This window comes from Polistes canadensis, unplaced genomic scaffold (assembly GCF_001313835.1).
Source record: "Polistes canadensis isolate GaletaPanama2010 unplaced genomic scaffold, ASM131383v1 scaffold_120, whole genome shotgun sequence".
Lineage (NCBI taxonomy): Eukaryota > Metazoa > Arthropoda > Insecta > Hymenoptera > Vespidae > Polistes > Polistes canadensis.
In genome coordinates this window covers 87,765-100,559 of record NW_014569667.1, presented here as the reverse complement: position 1 = coordinate 100,559, position 12,795 = coordinate 87,765, and the positions used below count along the sequence as shown (strand labels likewise).

At 31.3% G+C, this 12,795-nt stretch overlaps 1 protein-coding gene across 2 annotated transcripts in view; it reads right to left on the bottom strand.

Moving 5' to 3' along the window:
• Positions 1-3,143: 3,143 nt before the first annotated feature.
• LOC106787952 overlaps positions 3,144-12,795 on the bottom strand; it is a 14,523-nt gene continuing 4,871 nt past the window's right edge. For both annotated transcript variants that reach the window (XM_014750746.1, XM_014750745.1), the window contains exons 3-8: positions 11,687-11,871; positions 10,730-10,974; positions 10,334-10,615; positions 5,110-5,470; positions 4,428-4,743; positions 3,144-3,864 (exon numbers count right to left, since the gene is read on the bottom strand). In XM_014750746.1, the coding sequence (XP_014606232.1) occupies positions 3,643-3,864; positions 4,428-4,743; positions 5,110-5,470; positions 10,334-10,615; positions 10,730-10,974; positions 11,687-11,871 (1,611 nt within the window). In that variant the 3' untranslated portion in view covers positions 3,144-3,642. The remainder of the gene's footprint in view (positions 3,865-4,427; positions 4,744-5,109; positions 5,471-10,333; positions 10,616-10,729; positions 10,975-11,686; positions 11,872-12,795) is intronic.

Here is a 12,795-nt window from a genome sequence, read left to right as displayed (position 1 = left end):
AAAATAATTCGAGAAGAGATTGTTAATAATTTTTTTTCTTTTTTTTTTTTTTTATTAAACATTTCTTTCAAATGTAAGATTATTTAGTTATTTATGCGTTGTTGGTTATTTGGATTTCATTTGGAACGATATTTTTCACACACTGTTTGAAAAATCACGGACGGGGTCATGGGAAAACGGTAAGAATGATCTTATCTATTGATCGTGATTAAAAAGAAGGATTTTTTTTTCTCCAAGGTCTTACAGTTTCACGATTGTAAATTTAACGAGATGTAATAAATCGACGGAAGTCCCCATTGATCGGTATATTGTTATTATTTAACGTATCACTAATTATCTCGCGTATTTTAATGATCATATGTATATATATATATTTTTTATTTCTTCTTTTTTTGCAGTATAACATATCACAGAGTGTCAGATTTTTTTTCTTGGTCAAACTATAAAAGATTATTTTTTCAACGATAATACTTATATCAAAACAGGAAGTGTTTCTATAACTCGTAAACCATAACCAAAGCCCCTATAGAACTAGTTGCCAACCATGGATTGCAATGAACTTCGTCGTAATATTTTTTATCAAAAAAGATAAGTCGTTCTATTTTTTCTTATTTGAAAGTTTGAATTATAGATTTCAAATTCTTATCGATAATATATTGAACCGAATTTGAATAGGATTCAATTAATTCGTTCATTTAATTATTTTAATTTGCATATCTAGCCAGTAATAGATCAAGAAGTCATTCGCCAATTTATTTGCCAGAATAGAATGCAATTAAAACGGTAATCGAATTGTTGAATTTCATTAAGATGTTCTTATTACACACCACGTGCGAATAAAATTACATTAAATTAAATTACATTACATTACATTACTTACCCGTTGCTAACCGAGGTACTATACAATATAGAGGTTCTTGGTACCGTTTTTCATGCGTCACCGTAACGGTCACCCGGTATGCAGACACGTTCTCTTCAGAACTGTGTATAACGTTACGAACGATTGCAAACTTCGTCAAGAAGAAAAACGAAAGATTGAAGGAGAAGACAAAAACTGTCGAATCGTTTTATTTCGTTTCAGTTTTGTTTCATTTTAACGAAATTTTAATTGCATCGTAATACTCGTTACTTTAATTATTCTTACGCGATGATTATGATGATGATGATGATGATAATGATAATAAAATCGCGTAATATTTTTACTTGTAAATTAACGAACAACAAAAAAATAGAATTCGTTAGAATAAATGAACCGATATAGAAATGCATTCAACTTTTGCAAGGATACTTTCACTGACATTTTTTTTTTTTTCTAAACGGATCTCTTTTACGCAACGATTTGTTTCTCTTCTCTTTGGTTCAGATCTTTTTATGAGAAATGATTTTATAATAAACAAAAAAATTAAAGAGAACAATATTTATCACGAAATCGTTTGTATTAAAATTTGAATTAAAATATTATATCATTGAACGTTATGTATAATATGTGTATAATTCATAAACAATTATTACTATAAATTATAAATGTCATTTATAAATATCATATTAAATATATTGTATTTTTTTTATATGATATTCTATAAGTATATATATTAATTATTATTTATTATTTATATACATTATATATATATATATAAAAATGATCTAATATTATAAACTGATATTATAAACAATAAATCACTCCTAGAAATAGCAATAAAAAAAAAAAAGGTTATTATAACAGGACAAAGTCCTAATAAAAAAAAATGAGGAAAAAAAAAGGAAGAATATTATAAACAATAATATATAAATCTAGAAATATTTATATGTGTTTATAATACTTGATAGGGTATCATTATTGGAATGTTCGATGGCAAAAGAAAAGAAAAAAAAAAGAATCGGTGCATCGAGATCGTGTTACGTTTTCAGCCACACCACCAAGAATGACTTTCTATTCATTTGCTATTCGTGTAAGAGATTGAAGTATATCAAACAATGCAAAGTGGTCACTTCCTGCTCCGTTAACCGCGAAAGTAATTTATTATTCGACCGAGTACAACGGTTACCCCCGTAATACACAGAAAACAACAACAACAACAATAAAAAGTAGCGCGTGCAAATAAATCATTGTTTTGGAAAAATCTTTCGACAAATTTGCACGAACGAACGTACGTTCGTTCACCTTTTATTTCATTCGCGAATAATAAATAGTAAGAGAATAAATAAATATGTAGAAAGTTTTGTAAAAAAAAAGAAGAAAGAAGAAAGAAAAATTCGTGACATAGTTAATTATCTAATCATTAACCTCGACCACACACACACACACACACTCTCTGATCATTTTTCGAATTCAGAGAAATCAGAGCCTGTCGAATTAATTCATTTTTTAATTCATTCCATTAGTCATTATCATAAATATTTTCTTTTTCTTTTTTGTTTAGACTCTCTCTCTCTCTTTTAAATTATTAAAGCAAATTATATTTTTTTTTCGAATCCAATTCTCGTTGCTGCAATTTAATCTCGTTATTATTGTAATTTTTATAATATAATTCAATATATGTCTGAGGAAATATATTAAAATAAATTATAATATATATAATACATTTTGTGGTATGTTTTTTTTTTTTTCTTTTATTTTTTTTTTTTCAGAATAGTCTCGCGAAATCACGAAGAGGAGGTTTTACGTATTTTAAAAATAAATCACGCGTCGATATATTCGTGTATATTCCCAAAAAAAAAAAAACCCCATGCGAAAGTAAGAAGTGAATTTTTCGCAGCAGAGAAAGTTGCCGACTATTCAGATATTTATTTCGAAAACCACAAGCGAACGTTTTTTGAATTCTTTTTAAGAGAGAAAATACGTGTTCGGGTAAATTTAGAAATTCTTTCTCGAATTCTCTCTCTCTCTCTCTCTCTCTCTCTCTTATTTTTATTTTGTATTTCTCGAGAAGAATTGAATATAATTCAAGAATCCAATAATACTTCTTAATCTTAATAAATAAATATATATATATATATATAAAAAATTGTGTCGAAATTAAAAAACAAAAGGGATAAAAAAAATCGATGGGTTTTAGGTAAAACTCAATTGTTATTACAATTATTATTTTGTTACTGTTATTTTCGTTATTACAATTTGTTGTTATTAATATTATTATCGTTAGTCTGGCAGATCTGGCGCATAACAATATAGTAAAATATTTCTAATTCACATTAATTATCAACAACAATGATAATCTCTCTCATTTTAACAATGATAGCAGCTAATTAACTAGCTTCCTCATTTGCTATTACGAGGAAGATAACGGCTTGGTCGTGATATGAAAAATAATATTCTAAATCGATCAGTGTTAAATTAAAAACATCATCCGTTTATCTTTTCTTATATTATAATTTCGTTATTACACATTATCAAACAAGCATAACGAACATTTAACAACTTTTCATTTCTTTCTTTCTTTATTATTTTTTTTTTTCGTTTTCGTTTTCGTTTTCTTTTTTATAAATGCGAAATGTGTGTTCGTATTAAAACGAAGGAAGGAGGAACGATAGAAAACATGAATGTTTTCAACGTGCTGAATCGATCTTTTAAATCGATCGATAAAGTAAAATAAAAAATAAGGAAAATCGTTAATTAACGATCATCAATGTTAATAAAATTCGTCAGTAAGGATGTAACGCAGCTAATCCAAGTCTAGGTGGTTCTGCATAACTGTGACGATATCTACCGGGTGTCGGAACTATTTCCAACGGTGGTCTGGCACTTTCACGATCGAGACCAGGGTATCTCTCGTGTTCTGATAATTCTTGATAAGTGGTGTTAGCTCTTGCGCGTACTTTTTCACGTAATTCTCTCGTGTATGCTCGATCTCGAAAATCTCTTGACTGAAATTAAATGTTCATTATAAAATATTTTTAAATTCTTACAAAAAATGGACTATTATTTGTACGTGTGATATATAATTATTTCTATATGATATAGATTTGAAAATTTATAGATCATTAACATTAGATTTACGTATATTTTGTTAATTATTTTTGAAAAAGTTATAAACATTATTGTAATGAAGAAGTGGTTAAAGGAAAGGAATATAATATTTACGTATATTTCATTACTTAAGTATTAAAAATCAACATTATATGTGATGCATAATTGTAAAGCTATTATATTTCTATTCATTCTATATTAAATATTTTTATATAAGTAGAATTAACCTCGGTGTATGTTAATCTCACACCTCTACACTGAACCCAATCCTACATATATATTTAAAAAAAAATAATTCAATTTTATATATTATTATGTATCAAAACAAAATTTGAAATGAGAGTCAAATTGTTCGGCTCAATCCGTAAATCTAGTGTTAAATTAATAACGATTGTATCGTGTTTCAAATATATAAAAACAAAAAAAAAGGGTTAAAATATTATATAAATGAATTTCTCACATCTCGAGGATCGATAGAATTCCTTTGATCACGAAACTCTCTCCCAACAATTGGATTTTCATAAAAGCTTCTTGGCCGTGGCCTAGTGGTAGTCTCAGATTCCGAAGGTTGTTCAATACCATAATGATGAGTTCTAGGTCTTGGTCTTGCTCGATAAGGAAGTTCATTTTCTCGATCAAGCTCAGGATGACTTCGTCTTATTTGTTGTTGCTGTTGTTGTTGTTGTTGTTGTTGTTCGTGTACAGAGGAAGAATTCATATTAGTTTGATGGGAACGTATAGATCGATCTTCGTGAACCTGTCTCGATGATTCCACCCTGTATGTAAGATCAAATGGAAAAGAAATAATTATTACCAGTTGGATAATGATTATTCAGGTGTATAAGAGAAATCTCGCATTTCTAAATATGACGTTTAGAAACTTTGATGATAAAATAATGAAAATAAGAGGAATGAAAACCGAATCTGACCAAATACGATGAAAATAATGAAAATGACTATACGTGACGACACGTTTCAACTTTTATACAAGAAAATATATAAAATCAAGTAGTTTCTAGGGAATAATCTGGTTTCTATCTAGGAGAAAACCAGATCAGTTTAAATTGAATATCTTACTTTTCCTTCGATCAATAACAACACAACTAAATCTTCTTATTTATTATCATAGAAAACTTGACTACCTGTGTACATGATGATGATGATGATGACCATCTGACTCTCTCTGCCTTGAGAGAACTGGTCTTGCAATGGCTTCCCTTTCCATTGCCCTGAACATTTCTTTAGCATCTTGGAACCTCTCTCTTGGGCTGGTTACTTCTCCAGGATTGATTCTTGGCTGATATTGAGGACTCGGAGACCTTTGTCTTAATTCTGGTGCTCTACGATTTCTATTACAACCTGGTGAGACCCCTCTCGTTTGTTGTTGCTGAATTTGATGTCTTTCTGGACTTCTAGGTAGCCTTGGTAATGTCAAACTCGAACCAGTAGTCTCTACGTCTTGGAAATAATGACTTTCCTCTGTAGCTGCACCCCAGTCGTCATCTGTAAAGTAATTAATATTAATAGATTCCTATATGGTATATATATACACACATACAACAGGTAAAGAAACTTTAAGATTTTAGGTCAACGTGTGGTTGGTTAGATGATGAAGAAAAAGTAATGTGAAAATATCGTAAATGAATCTTTCCTCTGAACTATTAGAAATTCTTTAAGTACATATATATATAGCGAAGAGAGTCATGATATAAACGTTCCTAGATAAAATCTCTAGCATCTCGGTCAGTAAGGTGACTCGAGAAAACGCGAGTCAAGGCAATTCGGTCTTGTGGAATTCTGTAATGCAGAATCCGAGAGAGGTTACGAAAAGATTTTAAAGTGTGGACAGGTAGGGAATGAATGGAGAGAGATGGACGATGCCTTCTTCTTCCTCTTTTTCTTATTCTTCTTCTTCTTCTTCTTCTTCTTCTTCAATAAGACACGAAGAAGGCTAAAGAAAGCCTCAGGCTATGGGCCGAGAATGCGGAACTTCATGTTTGGCCTCCCACGAGCTCGATTTACGTACGAATTTTCTTGGATTCCACATTAGTCCTGGTCAACGTTATAGAAAAGGACACTGTATCATAGTTATTATGGTCTCCTCATCACAATTATTATCATCATCATCATCATCATCATCATCATCATTTTCATCCTCATCCTCATCCTCATCGTTAGAAACATCGTAATCGTCTTCTCTTCTGGTCATTACTATCATCGTCTGCCAACGACCTCGCTTCTTTCTTCATACACCGTCTCGTCTTTCTCTAGAACGCACCTCAAAACCACTATTTTGCGCAATAATCTCTAGCATAGAGAAATAGAAAGAGAGAAATAGAGACAGAAAGAGAGAGAGAGAGAGAGAGAGAGTTGGAGTGCCGTTACCGTGTTAAGTTCTTAGTGTTAAAGGTTGTCGAGTCGATTGACTAACATCTTCTCAATATCAGGATGAAACTAGGATAAAGTGTTTTGTCTTTTCATCATACCTGCTTACCTGTCTGCCTGCCTGCCTGCGTATATTTAATTTGAATAATTTTCATTGAATTAATTCGCTAATAATTCTCATTTAAGTTATAAATCTACTCAAATCTAATGACGTGGTGTAAAATAAATAAAAGAGAAATTGACAAATGACATAATTTTTTTGTTTAGAAATAATCTTACATTAGATAATATTAATACTATAACGTTCGTACGTTTAATTTTAATTTTTTCATGTCGCGCCGCTTATTTATTAATTTTTCGCATGGCACCAACGTAGAGCCATTGGCATTTAYTCGATATTTTTCGCATGGCACCAACGTGGAGCCACCGGGCATTTATCCGATATTTTTCGCATGGCACCAATGTGGAGCCATTAGCATTTATCCGATATTTTTTGTATGGCACCAACGTGGAGCCACCGGGCATTTACCCGATATTTTTCGCATGGCACCAATGTGGAGCCACCGGGATAGTGTTATAGTGTTAAGAATAGAATAATTTAGAATAATATTAGAATAATTTAATAACAATGATAAATAATATATCAATCATTAGTAATTTATTTGTTTTCGTTTCTCGTGATTAATTTGATTATTATTATTATTATTATTATTAATAATCAATTAGGTGAATTGACTAGGTGATCGAGTTGCTGAGGAAGTCCCCAGTAAGGGACGAAACGTTCAACAAGATCAAATAAATTTGTTCATCAAAATTTATTAACTGTCTTCAATTTTCCCTTTGAAACTCATATATATTATTATTATTATTATTATTTGTTTCTTTTCTTTTTTATTGTATGGAAATAATTAATACGGAGCAAGTGTTTCTCTTTCGAAGTAGAGGAACGATATTTGAATAGTAATACGGAATCGATTTCACGGCAAACTACCTCCGTGCGACGTAATAATTTAAATCGAGGTTCCCTTGGAAGCGTGCCGGGACAATTCCTCGCTTGGAATCTAGGCAACGCACGATGGTTTCACGCGACTACTTACTTACCTATTACGTATACACCGATACGTACGCAAATTGCCTATATAATTTATGCCGAGCATCTAGAAGTATACCAGTCCTAGTATACCGATCTAGAATCATGATTTGTATTCGATTGATGGTTGAATGAATGAAAGAACGATAGTTGACATTGGAAAGCGTTGATTGACATTCATTCGAAATCAGAACAAAAATTTTGATTACGAATACGAACATTTATTTTCGTATAAAAATAATCACAGGTAGGGGGGTTGACAAATTTTCAAACACAAACGTTCGAGTTTAAACAATTCTTTGCAATTATTTCGCACAATTACTGTGATCATCTGACGTTAGATGTTATTTAAAAAACACACACACACGAAAAGAAATTACATACAATTTGATTGAAATATTAAACCCTTTGAGTGTGCTATGAACGGCATATATGCGTTTGATAAAAGTATCAATGTGAATGTAAAATATAATGTAATATTTTTCTTATATCTTGTCAGATGAAAATAATATTGTGTGAAAGAAAAATTATAATTATTAAATATAATTTATTAATATTAACATATCTTATATAATTATTTCATTCGTAGAAAAAAAAAAAACACTACTTCAGTTAAAAATATTCAACACTCAAAGGGTTGTGTTCGATTCTCGTAATCTCGTAGAAATTTTGAATAGTTAAATAATTACGAACAGTATGTGTTTTAGGTCAGTTGAAATAATTTATTTGATAGATAGATAGATAGATAGATGTTTAATGTCAGCGAGATAATGAATAGATAGGATAAGTTTCGGAGATTTAACATGTGACGTTTGTAGTATAATCGATAGCACGAGTCAATCCAAAGCTGGTTGGTTTTTGCGGTCGAGTAAAAGCCCTAGAATCGAGATACATGTGCCCGTAGGCTGGTACCTGTCGCTGACACGACGTCCTAACGGTACACCTTCCACTGTAACAGGTGCCCAAGCTTGGTGGTACTCTCTCTCTCTCTCTCTCTCTCTCTTTTTCCCTCTCTTTTCATCTCGTTCCATCTCACGTATGTATATAGATATATATATACATACTTAAACACTGAAGTATATCCGATGTTAAGTTGTTCTTTTTTTTCTCTCTCTCTCTCTCTCTCTCTTGTATTTTTTTTCTTCTTTTTATTATTTTTTCTTTTTCTTCTTTCGTCTTTATCGATATGGGTCAGTCGTCAGTCGTCCGTTAAAAAAAACGTGTTTGTAAAAGAAAATATAAAAATAAATGGAAATCGTCAATATCTTTTAATTTTCATCTCGTTTATATTGTATATCATATTATTACATTTCATTAATATACTAATCATTAATATATAACAAGAAGAATTTTCAATTTGTTTTTTTTTTCCTTTTGTATATTTTTTATTCATTAAATTGATATACTTGAATTATATTTTCTAATCACGAGGGGTTTTAACTGGTAAGGATATCGCACCGTTCGTTTCCGTTTGAATATCAAATTGGACGTAAGAGAAAGAATAAGATGACGACGAGGATGATTAAGAGAGAGAGAGAGAGAGAGAGACTATATATATAAAAAATACCAAGCATGCAGACGTAAGTGTTCGACACACCATCGGATTTTCGAGGTGGTTAAAGAAATTGGGTTAGGGGGTCGGGCAACGTTCGTTGCTTCTGCCCGGTTTTCTACGAGAGACGATAAGATTCGTGCGGACACACCTGCCGAGCGAATAGAAAGCGTCCAAATTTCTGTCTTTCCAACTTGCATTCCTTATTCTAACGACGTTCGACATTTTCAAAAAAAAAAAAAAGAAAAAAGAGAAACTACAGAATTCAAGAAAGTATCGTTGCAATAATAATGATACTTGACGGTTTAAACACGTTGAGCAAGTCTACACGAAATGACAATAAGAAAAGAAAACATTACATTGAATTCAATCGAAGTTCAAGTAACAATTAAAAAGAAAAAACAAAAAACTGATGTGTGTACTTGTGTACACACGTAAAAAGTTATACTTCTTTAGCGTATCAAAACGAACATAACCTCAATAACCTCAAAAATAACTTCAATTATCTCGCGTAACAATATAATGTTAAAATAAAAAATGAAGTTATTAAATACCATTGATAAAGGTTTTAATTAATATGTACAATCTTAATTTATTTATTTACGTATTCATGCCAGTAAATTTGAAATCGTTTTTCCCGCGCATCGTATAAATATCATCGACAACTTCGTGGTGTCGATTTTGTTCGGTCGCATCTAAATTCACTTTCCAAAAGCGCGCCCAAAATAAATATAACTTCAAAAACAACAACATAAAAAAAAAGAAATAGTAATCATCAATCGATAAAAAGAAGTATGAAAGTTTTAGATTGATTATTACGAACTCATCTCTCTCATACCATTCATTATTCTATAAATAATTATATTATAAAAAATGGTTTTCCCATCGGTTACCATCAATTTCCTGTTGATAATCCGCAAAAATAGAAGTAATAAGATAGACTAGATGAAGAAAGAGAGAAATAAGAAACTTTCACTTTCGTTTTAAAGCCAAGATCTAGCTAGGTAGCTAGTAACCACGGTAGTCATGATGATGAATATCCTCTTTACGCGTTACGACGCGTTCATTGGATCGATCCGATCGATACGATTGACGACTTTCCATGAGTTTATTTTATAGACATACGATAAATAGTTACGACCGCATATGTAAGTTTATTCAATAGAGAGTGCATTGAACTAACGAAGTGTAGAGGAGGCCTGAATTCCCATAGAAATCGTTCTTACCGACACATCAGTAGTAAATAAGAAACAGATTGGAACCACACACACACACACACACACAGACAAGAGATAAAAAGAAATTTCGATAAAATGAAGTTGGAAATTTGTTATCTTACCGGAAGATGAATCTCTCGAAGGTCTCGAAGGTCTTGGGCCTAAGGGATGATGAGATTGATATGGTGGTGGAGTAGCTGCACTATCCGATCCAATTCCGCTGCTAGCTGCACTCCTTGTACCACCTCGATCAACAGCTGTGCTACCACCCACTATGGTTTGATTTAAGCAACGTCTAAATTCGATACCTGCCAGGTTACCACGATGCCTGTGAACTGTGTCATAATCACGTGGTGGTAACAATATAGGTCCTACGTCGTTGTCTCCTCCTGAATTGCCACGACCTAACGGAACAAAGATAATGACATCATTTCTCATATATTTTTTCTTTTAAACTTGATTTCATAATTAATATCATGATTATTTTTGTTGGTTTATAATATTGTTATTTCTCTTACCTAATTTAGCTCTCAATTCAGCTGCCAATGATTCGTAAATCGTAGTTGTTTGTATAGGATCATGTTTCAATTCTCCGCTACCTTCTGATGATTCGGATTCCCTTGTACTTCGTCCATCGCTACCCAAATTACTTCGGATTCTATTACCTTCACCGGAAGATGATATTCTTCCTAAATTATCTGCTTGCAAAGCCAATGCCTTCAATTGTCCACCCAACAATTCAGCAGTCTCAACCGAATCGCATCTGATCGAACGGAAAGTTTCGATAACGGTATTTGTCTGTGTATGTATGTATGTATATGTGCGCGCGTGTGTGTATGTATGTATATTCAATGGTTTATCATTATTAATATTATAATGAAATCACACACATATAATGATAACTCAAGTGGTAATTAGAATCCATAAACTGGGCCAGGTTTTCCATAACAAATCACGTTTATCTCGGAGAAACCGAAGGCTTCTGATCTCTTGAAACTTTAAACCATGAGAATATAAGAGAGTAGGTGGATTCCTCATCATATCGAGGTATAATGAAAAAAAAAAAAAATACGTTAACGGCTCGTTATACGAAGGAGAAGCATAATTAAGTAAGATAGCGACCTATTAATCCGTACGAAGATCGAATTGATGAACCGAACGACCTCCATCTTTGGAAAAAGCGCACAATTTTTTCTTTTCTTTTTATAACATCCACATATTAATAAATATTATAAAATAAAGAAAAAATGAAACGCTAATAATATTATCATTTATTTATTAGATATTAAAAGAAAATAATGAAAATAATGTAAAATAGTTATGATAATAAATTGAGATGAAAGTATGATAAAGAATTAATGGCCAAGCGAAGGCATAAAATTCTACATAATCGGACACGAAATGGAACAATTAAGAGATTATAATATATTATTATAATAAATATATATATATATAAAAAGATAATATATAAAAACCTGTATGCATGAACATGAACTGGATTATTGGTAGCAGGATTTGGTAAAAGCAGAGTAGCTGCTACGATGTCTTCTCGTTGTACAGCAGCCAATACAGCATGACCTGGTACCAAATGCTTCACAGCTGATCTAGTAGAACCTCCAGGATGAACAGTCTGAATAATCTTCAGACCCTTGCTGCTCACCTGTCGACAAGAATGAAATCTTAATCTTGTTACACATCAGTTACACGTTACCAAGCATATTTTGAAAAATAAATAATCATTTGTAATAGAGATATCTTTATGATTTGATCTAAGATAAACACGTATACGTTCAAATATTATTCCAAGGATATTTATAAGTTTGTATATTAATCTTATTTGATTTTTAATATAGATCTAATCATTTCAAATAATTATTTCTATCTCGTATGTTTTTTTAATCAAATGTTTCATTGCAAAATTTATGATCAAAGGATATATCAATGGATACATATATTATACAATGTTCAAACAAAGGTGCGTTCAAATTATCTTACTTTTATATTATTGATCTAATAATCTAAAAATAATTTTTTTCAGTATCTCTCGCGTAAAATTATGATAAGATATGGGCGTTTAAAATGATAACGATTAAACCATTCGTATCTGACGTATGAATAAACAAACAAACAAACAGAGATGTAGAAAAATCTGTTCAGTTAGATAGAAAACATGAAATTGTCTCGGTAATAAACTGGTCTGTATTTTTTTTTTTTTTACGTTTTGTTTCTTACTTTGACACACGCGTGTAAGCATTGTTCAAGATAGCGGAAACGAACAGAACGTAATTACTACATCTCGCTCTCGACTATTACGTGCGATCCTCGTTTAGAAGGCCAAAAGAGGAAGAAGTAAAAGAAAAAAAAAAAAAGGAGAAAAAAAAAACCAACACGTTCAGAAAGAAGGCGTCATATCTTATAACACATTCTTATTATTATTACTACTACTACTACTACTACTTAAAAACAAACAACCTAAGCAATTATTATATCTATCTAAATTATCTCATCGAGTCGTGATAACAACATTGGTCATTGTTTTTCGTATGATAAATTTTAATACATAATATGAACCCCACCCACCCAC